An 18,500-nucleotide genomic window follows, 5' to 3' on the forward strand; every position below is an offset into this window, starting at 1 on the left:
ACGCCAATGTTAAATTCCCTGACTGTGCTAATTATGTTGTAGTTATGTAGAAGAATGTTCTTGTTCTTAGAAGAGATATGCTGAAGTACTAAGAAGTGATGTGTCATGATGTCTGCAAATAATTCTCACTGGTTCGGAGAAAACAACTCTCAAAAGGTTCACAAAACATATACACTTTTACATATATGAGCATGTGTGTGTATGTAGCATATAGAGAGATTTTACATACACACGCACACACACAAACACATAGAGGGAAAAAATGTGGCAAAATGTTAACAACTGATGAAACTAGGCAAATGATATTTGTGGATTCATTATGCTAGTCTTGGAACTTTTCTCTGGCTAAAAATTATTATAAATAAGAAGTTGCTGAAAAGACCTTTAAAAAAGCAGTACAGGGCCTTCCCTGGTGGCACAGTGGTTGAGAGTCCGCCTGCTGATGCAGGGCACACGGGTTCGTGCCCCGGTCCGGGAAGATCCCACATGCTGCGGAGCGGCTAGGCCCGTGAGCCGTGGCCACTGAGCCTGAGCGTCCGGAGCCTGTGCTCCACAATGGGAGAGGCCACAACAGTGAGAGGCCTGCATACTGTAAAAAAAAAAAAAAAAAAAAAAAGCAGTACATAGATTCAGGGCTATTTTGACTGCTTATTCAGATACATAATGCTCAAAACTCTTGATGGTGGCAACTGAACTTTCTTTGAATTTTCTTTCTGTTTTTTTTTTTTTTTTTTAATATTTATTTATTTATTTGGCTGCACCGGGTCTTAGTTGTGGCATGCAGGATCTTTCTTTTCTTTAGTTGCGGCTCGCGGGATCTTTTAGTTGTGGCATGCAGGATCTAGTTCCCTGACCAGGGATCGAACCTGGGCCCACTGCATTAGGCGACAGAGCCTCTACCACTGGACCACCAGGGAAGTCCTTATTCGAACTTTCTGTTTCACTATACTACTTTAACTCTCCTTGTCTTTCTTTCTTTTTTTAATTAAATTTAATTTTATTTATTTTTTTATACAGCAGGTTCTTATTAGTTATCCATTTTATACATATGTCAATCCCAATCTCCCAATTCATCACACCACCATCTCCTTGTCTTTCTATTCACTGCCATCTTGCAAGCAGAGCCATCAATATGTATGTTATGTGCACAACTACTTCAACAAATTCTGAATATGCCTAGTGTGGAGTGAAATTCTGTTTCTTCAAACAGGAGACTTCTCTCATAGCAAGTCTCTTATAAATATATAAGAGACTCATAAATATATCTCATGTATATCCTGTAAATATAAATATATTATATTTATATAATATAATAAATATATAAATTAAATATATATCTCATGTATATCCTGTAGAGAGCCTGCTTTTTTTGTTTGTAGGCTAACAGATTATCAGTGCATTAGAAACCATTCATGTATCTGGATATACATTTTTATTTCCCTAAGATCTTTTTCTTATTGTCCTCCAATATCCTTTTAGTCCTAGACAAAAAGGAACCCAAAGTATCTCCGAAAATAGTTAAACTATTGCTTTGTTTTATAAAAAAACTAGAGAAGAATAGATCTGGATAACAAATAAATGATATTTGCAATTATGAAGTAATATGCACTGTGCAAAAAGTGATTTGTGACATATCTGTGTCCACATCAAGGCTGATGATTTTGGAATTATTTCCTATTCTACACTCTAACCCTTTTGATATTAACTTTTGTGAAATACAAAAGCAGAATATTAGGGCTTACGTCATAGTTGCTCCTGGGTCAGCAGTCATTTGATTGGTCACAAACACAGCCACATTATATTCTGCATCAAGAAATAAAATTAAGAAACTAAGAGAATGACAATGTGAATATTAAAAGTTCATTGCTTAGATTTCAGAGTTTAGAAATATTGTGCCATGAATTTATTTGATGAACAAGATTACATTCCTGTTTTTTCATTGATATCATAAATTAAAGTTATTATTGTTATATTATTTAGGTACCTTATTGTATTAGAATCAGTATTTTTGGTTTAAAAAAAGAGTTGTATTCCCATGAAGGAAATTTTATTTTTAATAAATGGATTGCCTCCTGACATTATTCTGAGCTTCTCTGATAAACCTACTTAGCAAACAGTCACAGGTGCTATTCTGATATCACCATTTATTTTAAAAATCTACCTTCTGAGGGACTTTCCTGGTGGCACAGTGGTTAAGAACCCGCCTGCCAAGGCAGGGAACACGGGTTCAAGCCCTCGTCCAGGAAGATCCCACATGCTGCAGAGCAACTAAGCCCGTGTGCCACAACTACTAAGTCTGCGCTCTAGAGCCCGCGAGCCACAACTACTGAGCCCATGTGCCACAACTACTGAAGCCCGCATGCCTAGAGCCCATGCTCTGCAACAAGAGAAGCCGCTGCAATGAGAAGCCTGCACAGCACAACAAAGAGTAGCCCCTGCTCACCGCACCTAGAGAAAGCCCACGCACAGCAGTGAAGACCCAATGCAGCCAAAAAAAAAAAAAAGAGTAACCCCTGTTCGCTGCAACTAGAGAAAGCCTGCGCACAGCAACGGAGCCAAAAATAAATAAATAAATAAATTTATTTTTTAAAAATTAAGGAAAAAAATCTACCTTCTGAGATTTTTTGGAGTCGTGACAACATCTGGGCCAGTTTTTGCTGCCGTTCAGCCAACTCCCCACGACCACTGAAATCCACTCGGAAAAGTGCCATTATTGAATCAATGATCTGTGTAGGATTAATGTAAAAATAAATAATGCATTTGGAAATGAAGGAAGAAGTTAATTTGAATTGGAATCAATAGAAGAAAGATAATATGCTAAATAGCTCTAGATTGAGCAATATTTAAAAGCTCGTACCAATAGTTTGAAGATGCCAGCTTCTTCATGGAACTTTGCTGCTACATAATCAAGTAGCTCCATCTGATGTTCACCTGGTGGGAAATGCAGTGGGAAAATGTTATAAAAAGTAGAAGAAGCAGAGGCTAAGATCATGTATGTTCTTGGGAGTCAGGCAAAAGAGAGTCCTTGAAGGATTTTCTTAATTATTTATGACTTTATTAAATATGATTTCATATTCTGCCTTAGCATACATACCAAATGCTACCTTATCCAAAAAGAATGTTACTCTCCATTTCAAAGACAAAGAATAAGAAATAATTTGAGAGCATTTCAATGTCTAAGGACTTACCAGATGATAAAATTTGTGGACTGACTAAATAAATTTGGAGAAAGGTAAAATATAAAGAGAAAAGGATAGTGTCAAAATGTTGTAAGCATCACTCAAATAATAAATCAGTGCTGCCAACCTTAAAACAGCCTAACCATCCAATTGCATGGGGCTCTTACTAGTATATGCACGTGCATAAAGTACATTGTCCAGGACTGCATCATGGTCTACGCTGAAGCGATCAGCAATGTCCCGAAGGCGATCTGGACGGCTGGAGTATGCCAGGATTAAGGATTCAATAAATCAATTCCAAAAAGTTTAGACAACAACTACAAAAAATAATCCCATAAGCAAGTGTATCAAAGAGAGGCAAAACACTGTACCTGCAAAGGTATTCTGGAGGATACCAATAATCACTTAAAATCTATATCAGACTTTGTTTTTCATAAGTGCCTCAATTAATGAGTGCCTTAGGTAGTGATAACAGTGATAGAAATAATGAGACAGTAATGAATTTAAATATTAAATTATCTAAACAATAACCTTGGAAGTTAGTTGTTATGGCCTCTATTACATTTTACAAAGGAGGACACTGACAAACAGAGATTAGGCAGATGACTCAGGATTATGCAGCAAATCAGTTCCAAGAGAAAAACTAGAAACTAAGATTTGTGAATCTCTGTTGTTCTCAGTTCAATAAATATAGACCTAGTCTAGGAAGATAATATCACTAAATTATAATTCAAGTCACTTCAAAGTGAATTAATTCATTCTCTTCATATTCCTCACTTGTTCAACATGAAATAGTTTAATATATCACTAACCACGTGTTGCCAACAAATGATAAATTTGACTACATAAACCAAAGAGTCAAAAAAGTAACTTCAACGGTCCAGAAGGGAATTATTATCATATAGTTTTTGGTTTATTTAGGGTTTAAAATCCACTTTCTTCTAAAGGAGTTGTGTTAGCATTCTGAAATTAGTAAATTCATAGGGGGGCAAATTCAGTGTACCTGAAAAGGTATTCTGGAAGATGCTAATAATCACTTATACCTATCTAGACTGTAAAGGAGTAATAAACATTCTTTATAGGTCTTTGGTGATCCTAACAATATGTCTGTAATATTCTCTAAAGTGAAGTAAGATAAAATAAAATGCACATCTGTGGTCTCATTTCACTTTGTTTACAGTATTTGTATAATACTGATCATACTATAAGTAACTGTAAAGTAAGGACCATTTTTAACCTTATTTGTGACACTTGGAACTAGTTCAGTAAACATTGAATTGAATTGTCTTTAGGACTTCCCAGCCATCTCTGTCCTACAGCACTATATATGTTTTCTTCAGAGCTTTAGTGACAGCCACTTAAATCTTCTATTGCTGCTGAGCATACCCAGTAGATGTTTCTGGTGGACAAATCAAAGAAGACAAGGAATTGGAAGAAGCAATAAAAAATGTTTTTCACTATGTCAGTTTTTACAAAGCCGGGTGACTATGTAACCAGGAATATAAAAGTTGGACTTATGCTGAAGGGAAGTTCAAATCAATTTACAAATGTTTATTAACTGATTCCCATATGGAATCGGTTACCATATTAACCAATTACCAGTGCAAGGCACTGTGGAGGATTTAAGGGTCATAAGATAATCTATGCCATAGGTAAGTGTAAAACATAATTATGTAGGCAAAATATAAACACATAAAAAGACAAGTACCACGAGAGAGCCATATATATGTAAGAGACTCTGAAAGAGTGAGAACATTCCACTGGTGTCCCTGCATGTCTTTATTGATTCGTCTTTTTAGTCCCTCTTCCTAGACATAGGCACACGCCAAAGTTATGTTCTCAGTTCTCTTCTCTTCTCTCTATGTAAGTTCTCTTGCCTCCCCCTGGCTATTCCATCCATATCCTTGGCCCTACCCTTTTCTCAAGCTGAGCCCAACATTTCCAACTGCCATATGGATGTTCCTCTGTACCTCATATTCGACATATTAAAATGAAACATCACCTTTTCTCTGAAATATGATCTTCCCAATTCTGTCATCGTTATTCTCCTAGTATCTAGACAAACTTAAGAGTGGTTTCCCAAGCCTCTCTTTCCTTTGACTACCAAATACAGTCATCAAATCTCATTACTTGCCTAGAATATTACAAAAGAATCCAATTTACACCCATCATCCAGCTTCAAGGCCCTTCACGTCTAAGACCCACCTTTCCAGTCTTGCTTTCTGAAATAACTTACACTTCAATAAAACTGCAATTCTTTTTGTTACCCAAACAGGTTCTTCTCTTTTTCCTTCTGTATTTTTGTTTAATTCAGACCTTTTCCTTTATTTGAGACCATGACTTTGAGTGAGTCAATAACCTTCTAGCTATTAAGTTAAATCTTTGGAGAAGTAAGAGAATTAAAAACAAATAGGATGTAATTTCCTCTCATGTATTTGTTTCGTCAATTTTATACCAAACCCATTTGGAGAAGTGAAACCTTTTTTTAAAAAAGGTGATTTGAGGGACTTCCCTGGTGGCGCAGTGGTTAAGAATCAGCCTGCCAATGCAGGGGACACGGGTTCGAGCCCTGGTCCGGGAAGATCCCACATGCCGCGAAGCAACTAAGCCCGTGCGCCACAACTACTGAGCCTGAGCTCTAGAGCCCGTGAGCCACAACTACTGAGCCCGCATGCCACAACTACTGAAGCCCATGACCTAGAGCCTGTGCTCTGCAACAAGAGAAGCCACTGCAATGAGAAGCCCGTGCACTGCAACAAAGAGTAGCCTCTGCTCGCCGCAACTAGAGAAAAGCCCACACGTAGCAACGAAGACCCAACACAGCCAAAAATAAATAAATAAATTAAAAAAAAAAACTATGAAAAAAGGTGATTTGAACATAGAAAACAAACTTATGGTTACCAAAGGGGAAAGAGTGGTGGGGAGGGATAAATTAGGAGTTTGGGATTAACATATACACACTAATATATATAAAATAGATAACCGACAAGGACCTACTGCCTACTGTATAGCACAGGGAACTATACTCAATATTTTGTAATAGCCTAATAACCTATAAGGGAAAAAGAATCTGAAAAAGTATATATATATATATATATACACATATATATGTATATTAAACTGGATCACTTTGCTGTACACCTGAAACTAACACAACATTGTAAGTCAACTATACTTCAATAAAAAAATAAAATAAAATAAAATAAAATAAAAATTTCAGGGGGAAAAAGTGATTTGCAAACTCGACTAGCAACTGTTTTCCCTTGGCTTTTCTCATTATTGCTGGTTTACAGGGTGATCACAAAATGACATATTTCAAACAAATTCTCCTTTATAGTAACAGTACTATATCTCACTATTATGTTAGCAACTTGTTTAAATAAAAGGGTTACAAAGTATTTTCTGTATCAATGAAGATAATCTTTCCTCCTGAGTAGCCACCTGCTCCTGGAAGTTGAGCTGTCACTAGAAAGCAATTAAAATTTAGTTAATATTAGTAAAAGTGAATAAACTTTGTACAAATGTGTATATAAATTAATATGGTATTTAGGCTGGTTGCAACTCTCTAGTCATGTAGCAAAGAATAATGATCTTTTAGTTTCTAAACAGCATGCTATATTTTTATATTACTAACCAGTGGTAAGATTATAAGTATTCTGCCAGCATAGTAGTAATTCAACAAAGAATGTCAATATCTTTCACAATGGGAGATATTCATGAAATTTAGTTCTCTGAAAGAAGTAGAATTTAAGTATCACTAACTTTTTTCTATAAGAAATAATCATAAATATAATTTATGCTACATAACTCATTTAACTTCTCAATTAATGTATATCAAAATTTTAAATGCATTTTCTTTATATGTAGTAGTTAACACTAAGGAATTACTTTACATAAAGTACATACATTATTTCATTTATTTTTCAAAACAACCCTAAGTTTGGCACTATCATTACTCCTGTTTTACTGATAGGGAAAATCTGAAAGGTGAAGCAACTTGCTCCAGGTCACACAGCTATTATTGGCAGAGCTATTTTGATTCCAGAATCCCCTTATTAAACACTTTTCCATGCTCCTTCTACTTAGGTCAAAGAAATGTAGTGTAATGTCTTTATGCAAAAGGAGGTATTTTTGCTTATTTTGCTTTAGAAACATTTAAGTCTTTTTTAGTTCCAACCTTACTCTATGGAAAGTAAGGAATTCTAGGCCTCAAAAGATTCTGTGACATTCTCATAAATACAATATGGAAAAGATAGAATGGGAAAAATCGAGACCATGAATGAATACCTCTCTCCACCAACACATTCATATACCCATTTACCTCCTCCGTATTTCCATTCAGGTGTTCAGAGTGCAGTATATACAACATCACCTCAAGCATCACATATTCAAAGACCAGCTCTGGTATTTGTGTAACCATGGGCAGTTTATGTAATGTCTCTGAGTTTTAGTTTCCTTGCAAGTTTGTTCAGATTACATGAGATTATGTAAGTACCAGGCACAAAGTAGAATAGTAAGAGATTGCTATGATTATTATTGTTATTGCTATTATTGTTGTTGTTACATATCCTTACCACAGAGGGTATGAGAGAGCTGGGTTTTTCCAGTTCGAAATTCTGTGAAATATAGAAAAAAAAATACATAGTTAATTTTTAGATATTTTCATAAAGAATAAATATGGCCTCAGAGTATGGTTTTCTTTTCCAACTGTCAAATCTCACACATAAAGCACCTCTGTGTCATGAATGGATTCTGCATATATGAGTACCAGTAGTAAAAACAACTTTTAAAAGGTTTTCTTTTTCAGAACTGTCCTTTAGATAATAATTAACTTAAACCAAATTTTCCTTAGGAATAGTTATATAAATGAAAGTTTAAGACTCCACCACAGGAATGAGAGTCTGGGGTTCTCCCACTGACCTGGGATCCTCAGATTGGTGGTATTCCCTAGCTACCAACAAAAGCAAATTCTCTCCGGAGAAAAATGTCCCCACTCACCAATTTAGGCCTATTGAACTCCAACAGATTAAAATCAAGAAATAAGCTCACAAATATCAATGAATACAACAGCAGGTAAGCCATTAAGACTGAGAGTCAACTGAAATAAACACAGATTTATTTCTCCAAGTCAACAGAAACATCAACACCAAAAAAACAAAACAAAAAACAGGGACTTCACTGGTGGTCCAGTGGTTAAGACTCCACGCCCCCAATGCAGGAGGCCCGGGTTCCATCCCAGGTCAGGGGACTAGATCCTGCATGCTGCAACTAACAGCCCACATGTTGCAACCAAAAGATCCCGTGGGGGCTTCCCTGGTGGTGCAGTGGTTGGGAGTCTGCCTGCCGATGCAGGGGACGCGGGTTCGTGCCCCGGTCTGGGAGGATCCCACATGCCGTGGAGTGGCTGGGCCCGTGAGCCATGGCCGCTGAGCCTGCGCATCCGGAGCCTGTGCTCCGCAACGGGAGAGGCCACGGCAGTGAGAGGCCCGCGTACCGCAAAAAAAAAAAAAAAAAAAAAAAAAAAAAAAGATCCCGTGCGCTGCAACTAAGACCTGATGCAGCCAAATAAATTAATTAAATTAAATAAATATTAAAAAAACCCACAAACAACAACAACCAAAAAACAGATTTAGTTCTCTGAGGACTGAAAATACTGGAACTGTCAGGAATAGTACGTAACATAGCTATGCATGAACTTTTTTTTTTTTTGACCACACTGTGTGGCCCGTGGGATTCTAGTTCCCCAACCAGGGACCAAACCTGGGCCCTTGGCAGTGAGAGCGCAGAGTCCTAACCACTGGACCGCCAGGGAATTCCTGACTTTTTTTTTTAATAGAGGATACAATAAGGGAAGGGAAATCTATTCTCTATGTTCCTGAAACATGTATTTCTTAGAAATAATATCTGTCTCATTATACAACTACCCTCTGAAGGTATGAGAGAAAAAAATTCTAATCTCTTCTATAGGAATCAGAGATAAAAAGATGAAAAATGCCAATAAAACTCATCTGTTAATGTTGGAATATATTTTAATTGCAGCCCAGAATGATCTTGCATTATGATAACTGATATTTCATCATAAGTTCCCAAATAGATACAATTTACAATTGACTACTTAATTATATATATGGGTGTGTATATATACACATATTTTTCATATAACAAAATATTAAGGTTCTACCTACCTCCAAAAGCTTCTGTGATTGCCATGCTTTCAATTCCACCTCCTAGCAACTTACTAGAAATAGAAAGTAAGCTTTAGTAACGGGAACAGAAATAGAGATATCAAGAAAGGAGAAAGTGCTAATATCATTAGTATCATTTCTATCTATCTATGTACCTTTCTATCTGTCCAACATGAACAGGAATTCTTGGCTGAATAAATGGCTTCCCACCTGTTTAGATCACAGGTTATACTGTGTATGGGCAGGGGGATCAACAAAACAATTTATAAGCCCTGTTGTTCTTAACTCCTGTGTACCAATAGGATATGGGCTATGCAGGGCTTATATTTCAGTAATTCTAAAGAACTGAACTGGAGTGCGAATAAATGATTTTTAGTTATTAATTGGATTTTTCATATTGTGCTGGGACTATGTTTCTAAAAGTCAACTGAATATCCAATTTTTTTTAATGTACTGAAAAACATGAAAAATAGATATTAGGAGAATCCAGTGATTGTCACCATGATTGGCTTATCTCACACAAACCAAATTCTATGAAGAACACGTCAGAATAGAAAATATTCAAAGATGTGACAGGTAACGCTAGCAGATAGAAGAATAACTGTCGGATTTTGACAGCATGCACTTAACTGGTAATGCAGTGACTCAGCGCATTTAATACATACTCTTGATATGGAAAGATCTAAAGTTAATTAATCTCATTCATTCATTTAATGCAACAAATATTAATTATGGCAATTGTGCTAAGACCTGGTAAGACCACTTTTAAAATCTTTGTGGTTATTTATTTATTTTTGGCTGCGTTGGGTCTTTGTTGCTGTGCACCGGCTTTCTCTAGTTGCGGTGAGTGGGGGCTACTCTTCGTTGTGGTGCACGGGCTTCTCATTGCAGTGGCTTCTCTTGTTGCAGAGCACGGGCTCTAGGTGCATGGGCTTCAGTAGTTGCAGCACGCAGGCTCAGTAGCTGTGGCTCACAGGCCCTAGAGCGCAGGCTCAGTAGTTGTGGCGCATGGGCTTAGTTGCTCCGCGGCATATGGGATCTTCCCAGACCAGGGCTCGAACCCGTGTCCCCTGCACTGGCAGGCTGATTCTTAACCACTGTGCCACCAGGGAAGACCAAAATTCTTTGTAGTTTTTATTAGCATGACTTTTGGGACATGGTCACAGATTAGACAAAGCTTTAAGAGATGGATAATCTAACAGATTTACACTTACGTAGTTTAAGAGAGCAGCTTAAATGTAAATTGAAGTAATGTTGGAAGTTATTCACAGATTTAGTGAGGGCTATGGACTTTAATGAGAAAAAGAAAAATCTAGATACTGACCCGCATAAAGGACATGGTGGAGAGACCACTCCATTTGGTGGGTTGGCCAAAAAGTTCGTTCGGGTTTTCTGCAAGATGTTCTGGAAAAACCCTAACAAACTTTTTGGCCAACCCAATACTTAGGGATTCTATAAACCTACCAACTATTAAAGAGAGTTTTATTGATACTTGGCCCTCCTCATCTTGAGAAAAATCACCCTGAAAAGCTCTGGAAAATCTCAGACAAAATTTCTGGTTGATATGCTGAAAAAGTGACCCCAAAATTTAACTGAAAGGGTACCCCAAATTACTTGGGATAGCATAATTGTTCCCTTATGAAACTCAGGAAAATTTACAATTAGGTACAGAAATAGTATTTTTAAATCTAGGAAGATTTAAAAATGGAGACACAAATCAAACCCACAGATTACTATTTTCATATTAAATTTGGGAATAATCTGTGCATATTTGGTACCTGAGAATTTTCAAAATTTAAGAGAATTTGACATTTTTATAATAACACATTAGCCTCTAATTGATTAAATGATATAGACCTGCAGTTTCTAAGTTGATAACTAAGTTTATACACAGTATTTGAACATTTAAGAGTGTCTAAGACTCACTATACTTATAACTTTAATTTATTAAATTCATAAGACATTCAGATAATTGGAAAGATTTTAATAATTACACAGGTAAAGTTCTTAGAGGAAATATAATAAATTTATAAATATAATTTAAAATGTTTAAGGGAATTTAGTTAACCATATTAGAAAGGCTCCCTTAAAATTTGCCAAATCTATAAATAGACTTGCAGCTTAAGAAAAGATTATATAACATTTAAACAAATAAAATATTAATTAAAAAAAGCCTAGCTCCTGAGTAATCTTTTATGTGCCCCAAAACCCAACATCGAGGACACCAGAAAGCTCACTATGAGAGTAATAATTTCTCTAAGCTGAATGGCTCTTAAACCATGATGTGGTAGAGCAACTGGAGAATATCAAGTTGTCATTTGAATCAAGTTTTATTTATTTATTTATTTAGGCTGCACTGGGTCTTAGTTGCGGCACGCGGGATCTTTTAGCTGTGGCATGTGGACTTCTTAGTTGCGGCATGCGTGTGGGATCTAGTTCCCTGGCCAGGAATAGAACCTGGCCCCCTGCATTAGGAGCATGGAGTTCCACCCACTGGACCACCAGGGAAGTCCCGGAATCAAGTTACCCTGACCAATTTGTCTTGGACCAAAGACTTTTCCTTAGCTGTTACTTGAAAAAAAGTTCTGTGATTTTAAAAATTTGAGGCAATGCTACGTTAAAGAGGTGTTTTATTTCACTGCAAGAATTCAGGTCCTTTAATAAAATGTGTGAATCTCCAAGAGGAGAATATAGTATATTGTACTTCCCTAACTTATTTTATTCACTGTTTATTCATTCAATTAGTCATTCTACAAATATTTATTGAACACCTAGTTTGTGTTAGAGATTGCTCTATGCCCTTGGAGTAAAGCAGCGAACAAAAGAGACAGAAATCCATCACTTCATGGAGCTTCCATTCTAATGAGAGAACAGACAATAAACATAAGTAAAATTTGTGGTATGTCAGTTGTTATTAAATGGTATGGATAAAAATTAGATCCAGAGAGGGGATAAGATGTGCAGAGGATGAAGATGGGGAGTTTTCAAATAAATTTTCAAATAAAGTGATCAGAGAAGGCCTTAGTGAGAAGTAGACATTTTAGCAAAGACCTGAAAAACCTGACAGCAAGTCATGAACATAATGACGAAAGAGTGTTCTGGGCAGAGGGAATGCTAAGTGCAAAGGCCCTGAGGTGGGAGTGTATCTGGCATGTTCTAGGAATAGCAAAGAAGTTAGTGTGGTTGGTACATAGTAAACCACAAGATGAATTAAAGATGAGCTTAGATTTGAGGTTAGAGAGGATTTTGGCTTTTGCTCTGAGTGAGATGGGGAGTCATTAGGATGTTTTGGGCAGAGGAGTGTTATGATCTGACCTATGTTTTAAAAGGATTATTCTGGCTCCTATGTGAAGAATAAATGGTAGGGGCAAGGTCTAAAGGAGGGAAGTTAGTTAGAAGTTATTATTAATAATCCAGAAGACATACTAATAGGTGTTTTAGACCAGTGAGTGAACAAAGGAGAAAGTGGTGAGAAGTAATTGAATTCGTATTTCTTCTCTTTCTCTGTACACATATAGACACAAATAGAAAAAAAAATGTATATATACACACATATATATATGTAAACTTTCTATTATGGACAATTTCAAACATACAAAAGTAGACAAAAACAGTATAATAATGAACCTTCATGTACCTATAACTCAGCTTCAAAAATTATCAGCTATGAACTCATGGTCAACCTTTTTTCATATAAACCTCCAACCACTTCCCTCCCTTTTCATATTACTTTAAGCACATCCTAGGCAACATATCATTTCATCCTAAATATTTCAGTAGGTATCTCTACAAGATGAAGACTCGTATTTTTAACATAACTGCATTACCATTATCACACCTAAAAAATTAGTAATTCCTTAATATCAACTATCTAGTAAGTGTTCAATTTTCAGTCTCATATGTCTTATTATCCGTGTGTGTTTGAATCAGGATCCAAAATAAGATCCACATATTGGGATTAAGTGACATGTCTTTTTTTTTTTTTTTTTTTTAATAGTCTGTGCCTACAAGGCACCTTCAGTTTATTAACTAATTAATTTATTTTTGCTGTGTTGGGTCTTCGTTTCTGTGCGAGGGCTTTCTCTAGTTGTGGCAAGCGGGGGCCACTCTTCATCGCAGTGCACGGGCCTCTCACTATCGCGGCCTTTCTTGTTGCGGAGCACAGGCTCCAGACGCGCAGGCTCAGTAGTTGTGGCTCACGGGCCCAGCCGCTCTGCGGCATGTGGGATCCTCCCAGACCAGGGCTCGAACCCGTGTCCCCTGCATCAGCAGGCAGATTCTCAACCACTGCGCCACCAGGGAAGCCCAAGTGACATGTCTTTTAAATCTCTTTTAATCTCTAGGTCTTGTCCCTGATTCCATCTCTCTTTTTTTTTTAATTCCTTATAGTTTATTTGTTGAAGAAACTGGTTGGTTTTTTTTAAAATATAAGGATTGTTTTTTTTTAAAAATAAATTTATTTATTTATTTTTGGCTGAGCTGGGTCTTCATAGCTGCGCGGTCTTTCTCTAGCTGCTGCGAGCGGGGGTTAGTCTTCGCTGCAGTGAGAGGTCTTCTCATTGCAGTGGCTTCTCTTGTTGCGGAGCACGGGTCCTAGGTGCGCGGGCTTCAGTAGCTGTGGCACGTGGGCTCAGTAGTTGTGGCTCGCGGGCTCTAGAGCACAGGCTCAATAGTTGTGGCACACGGGCTTAGTTGCTCCGCGGCATGTGGGATCTTCCCGGACCAGGGCACAAACCTGTGTCCCCTGCATTGGCAGGTGGATTCTTAACCACTGAGCCATCAGGGAAGCCTGGTTGGTTTGTTCTGACTAAATATATTTGAAGGTAGAGCAGACAGGATTTGTTAATAGATTAGAGTTAGGGTGTGAGAGGGGAAAAGAGGTGCTAAGGATGACACTAAGGTTTCAGATCTGAGGATCAAAAAGAGCTCCGGATGAGGGAGATTTTAGGAGGAGCAGATCTGGGGCAAAGATCAGAAGTTTGGTTTCAGACCTGTGAAGTCTGAGCTGCCTAGCAGACATTCAAGTGGAGGCATATTTGACTATGAACTCTTTTTTTCTTGCAGTTTTTTGTGAGGTCAGTGTTTTGAGGAATACTTTGAAGAAATACTGCTTTTGTTCAAATTGATCTTGGCCACTGCTCTGACTTATGAAACAGTAACTCTGCCTACTAAGGTAGAGAAAAAAAACCACATTCTAGTCAACTTGCATTGGGAAGATGATGACTATGTCTCAGGAATCATAAGATAATAAATAAAAAGGGAAGTTAAAACTGCTGAGGCTGAAGAGCAAAACCAACACTGCATTATTTCTTCTAAAATATTCACTCTAACAACTGATTTTTAAGTAAAACCAAAAGTGAAATGGAATTTCCTTCATCAGTGGAGAAGAAAAGGGAAATGAAAAGTTAAACTAATTTTTTAAAATGGTTTATAGATTAATGTAGGCTGATTTAGAAACTACTTATATTTGGGGTCTGAATTTCTTGTAAGAAATTTAATCCTGTTTTTACAAGCAGTCTGGAATTTATTTGCTTCAGTTGCCTTTTGAGAAAAAAAAAAAAACTTCTGCAAAATAAGAAGCTATTTCTACTACTTATAGTCAAAATAACAACCTGGATAGAGGTAAAGAAATATGGTATTCCAAAGATTATGCTTAGTGGTTATAAAAAATATGAGATACATACTCAAATTCCTGGCTCCCAGTGGTGATATGGAAAACCATCTTCCTCTTCTCACTATACTCAAATGCGGTCAGGAATCCTGGTTCCTACAGAAAGACAAAAGAAAAAGTTCAAAAAGGGTATAAGATGATGGTTTTCATTTCAAATCCCACCAAAAGCTATATACTTGATTACCAGGGTCATCATTTGATATAAGCTACAGTTGATTTGTCTTTGAAGGCAGCACAAGATCATGCTTAAGAACATAGGCTCTTATCTTCAAATAGACAACCAACAAAGACCTACTGTATAACACAGGGAACTCTGCTCAATATTCTGTAATAACCTAAATGGGAAAAGAATTTGAAAAAGAATAGAAAAAAATAGATTAATTAAATTAAATTTTTAAAAAAGACTGCAATGATGGCATTTCTTAGGACACCTTTGGATTAATCGTGAAAACAACAACTCTCTGAGTAGCTGCCGGCAGCGTTTAGTACATATATAAACTATATGAGTCACTGTAAATATATGTTGACAGAATTATTCTTGCTCACTTCCAGGTGACCTCTAAAAATGGTTCGCTATTCACTTGACCCAGAAAACCCCACAAAATCATGCAAATCAAGAGATTCAAATCTTCGTGTTCACTTTAAGAACACTCGTGAAACTGCCCAGGCCATTAAGGGTATGCATATCTGAAAAGCCACCAAGTATCTGAAGGATGTCACTTTAAAGAAGCAATGTGTGCCATTCCGACTTTACAATGGTGGAGCTGGTAGGTGTGCCCAGGCAAAACAGTGGGGCTGGGCTCAGGGTTGGTGGCCCAAAAAGAGTGCTGAATTTTTACTGCACATGCTCAAAAATGCAGAGAGTAATGCTGAACTTAAGGACTTAGATGTAGATTCTCTGGTCATTGAGCACATCCAGGTGAACAAAGCCCCCAAGATGTGGCGCAGGACTTACAGGGCTTATGGTCGGATCAACCCATACGTGAGCTCTCCCTGCCATACTGAATGATCCTTAATGAAAAAGAACAGATTGTTCCTAAACCAGAAGAGGAGGTTACACAGAAGAAAAAGATATTCCAGAAAAAAAAAAAAAAGAGATTAAAATAAAATTTAAAAAAAAAAGCAGTTATGGGGAAGGGATGGTGGTAATGGCTGCAACAACAATGTGAATGTATTTAATACCACTGAACTGTATACCTAAAAATGATTAAGATGGTAAATTTTATGTTATGTGTATTTTACCACAATAAAAAAAAGAAAAAATTAAAAAAAAAAAAAGAACACAGGCTCTTGAGTCACCCTACCAAGGTTCAAAATATGTCTCTAATACTTATTAGCTGTGTGATGTCAGGTAAACTACTTAATCTTGCTGTATTTTGGCTTCCTCTTTTGGGTCAAACGGGGATAATAGTGTCTCTTTCATAGGTGAGTTGTAAGGATTAAATGAGATATATTTATGGCATAAAGTAGAATGGTACTTTACTAAGTGATTCAGTTGATTCCATTCAATAGCATCATTTCCCCCAGCTCTAGAAGTTGGAAGGAGCACAGGAATTTCAGTTTTCAATATTCATGATACAATATTTTTCACGTTAGATATACTACATATTGGTTGAATTAATGAGCTACAGCTGATGCAGTGTTATAACTAGTGAAAATAGGTCCTGATGTGGTCTAATGTATTCCCCTCTTTGTTGTTTTATACTATGACAGTGGTTCTCAAACTTCAGAGAACTTGAAGTGGGGGAAAAGCCCATGCCTAATCCTAATTCAATGAGCCTGGGCCTCTGTGTTCTTTACAAGCCACTCCAGATGATTCTGATACATACCACTGTACTGTGAAGTTAACTGTCTCTGTCTGTCTCTGTCTCTCCCTCTATGTCTCAATCGTTTTCTCTTTCTTTCAGAATAAATAGCTTTAGTTAAGAAAGGATAAGACTCGTGGTGCATTAGTATGTACATGAGAAGGAGAGAGGTTCTTTTCTTTGGTAATAGAATTATTTTCCAAAGAAAAGAAGACTAATGCCTAGGAGCTATAAAGTAGCAGTTTCCCAAACCCTGGGTGCTGCTCTAGGGCTTCATTAGATACCCTGGCAGTTTTGGAACTGACTTGCAGGTATACTGCCCAAGAGTACTCAGAAGGTAAAGCAACTGAGCTGTGTTCAGAGCAGTTCACTTGGGTCCTCTCCAAGCTCAGGACCACATTGCATCACTCTCATGCCTCAACTGCCTCTGGGGAAGGAAACTGGATGGCTGTCAGTAAAGAGACTTTCTAGGACTTGGTGGGAATGAGAGCCTCACATACACATGTAGAAATGAAGAAGCCTGCTCTTCTGCAAAGAGGGAGACTTTGTCTTTCTGCATGTTCTTATTTCCAGAGCTGGTGCTTCCAGTGGCCCCCAAAAGCTCTACACAAAAGCTTGGGTCAAAGGCGTGTGTTTTTGCTCGGAGCCTCTCAGCTGCATAGGTCTCTTGTGTTCTGTGGGCCCAGGTAGAAGGTATAGGTTTCACTTAGCTTTAAGCTCAGGTGCCTCAGTGAGCACATTCTTGGTCATATCTATCTTAACTGCACACATGTAGACCCAGCCACTGCTGTCGTTTTCAAATGCAATGCTCTCTTATCAAATGCCTATAGCAGGAGAGAGCAACTTCTTTGTTGCTGAGCACTTCACAACAGCCATAGATACAATGTTTGAGGAGATAAGACAAAAATAAGGAGGAGGAAGATAAAAAATATGAAAAGGAGGGAATTCCCTGGCAGTCCAGTTGCTAGGACTTGGTGCTCTCACTGCCCGGGGGCCCAGGTTCAATCCCTGGTCCCGGAACTAGGATCCTGCAAGTCACGTGGTATGGCCAAAAAAAAAAAAAAAAAAAGAAAAGGAGAAGGAAAGGCAGAGACATAGAAAGGGAAAAAACGTAATATAAAGGGAGACAAAAAGAAAAGTTTTGGTAAAAAATAATTACCTTCATAGTTTTCCAGGTCTCTTAACCCCTGTCTCATTCTTTCAGAAATTAATTGCTTTGAAACCGACATGATGAAAAGTTAACATGGGGCGTATATCTTGTGATCTACAGGAACTCAGAGTTCTCACAATAGTTTCTAGTGTACATAATGAGAAAGGCTACAGAGACTCACAGGGCCCTTCTAAGCTAAAACAACAAAGAATGGATTTTGCTTACAATAAGCTTGTTGGCTGCCTCTTTAATCTTGTCCACTTTTGCTTCTGAGAGCCCTTTGACATTGCATAGCGCTCTTCTTGTTGTCATTTGTATCCCTTTGATGGTACAGATGCCTACTGACTTCAGTTTCTTAATGTCAGCCACATTCTGTAAGTAAAAGAATGGGTGCAGCAGATTGAGAAAATGCCAGCCTGAAAGGCTCCCATACTATGTCATGTGCTTTTGTGTCCATCTACTTCCATCATGATGCCAATTTTATACAAGCGGCCAGGTGGAACCCACCCA

At 37.5% G+C, this 18,500-nt stretch overlaps 1 protein-coding gene and 1 non-coding gene across 2 annotated transcripts in view; one reads left to right on the forward strand and one right to left on the reverse strand.

Moving 5' to 3' along the window:
• The window catches only part of DMC1 (DNA meiotic recombinase 1), a 40,029-nt gene that overhangs the window by 19,946 nt on the left and 1,583 nt on the right, over window positions 1-18,500 (reverse strand). Inside the window, exons 3-11 of the mRNA XM_022596784.2 lie at window positions 18,216-18,362; window positions 15,049-15,131; window positions 9,365-9,417; window positions 7,754-7,795; window positions 6,572-6,644; window positions 3,347-3,438; window positions 2,858-2,931; window positions 2,612-2,726; window positions 1,743-1,803 (exon numbers count right to left, since the gene is read on the reverse strand). Coding sequence (XP_022452492.1) covers window positions 1,743-1,803; window positions 2,612-2,726; window positions 2,858-2,931; window positions 3,347-3,438; window positions 6,572-6,644; window positions 7,754-7,795; window positions 9,365-9,417; window positions 15,049-15,131; window positions 18,216-18,362 — 740 coding nt within the window. The remainder of the gene's footprint in view (window positions 1-1,742; window positions 1,804-2,611; window positions 2,727-2,857; window positions 2,932-3,346; window positions 3,439-6,571; window positions 6,645-7,753; window positions 7,796-9,364; window positions 9,418-15,048; window positions 15,132-18,215; window positions 18,363-18,500) is intronic.
• On the forward strand, window positions 15,440-15,505 carry LOC115802433 (small nucleolar RNA SNORD58). The gene has a single exon (XR_004022894.1). It is a non-coding gene; the product is annotated as a small nucleolar RNA SNORD58 (small nucleolar RNA).

This window comes from Delphinapterus leucas, chromosome 11 (genome assembly GCF_059928025.1).
Source record: "Delphinapterus leucas isolate spDelLeu-1000000601 "Yukka" chromosome 11, BTC_Dleu_Yukka2, whole genome shotgun sequence".
NCBI lineage: Eukaryota > Metazoa > Chordata > Mammalia > Artiodactyla > Monodontidae > Delphinapterus > Delphinapterus leucas.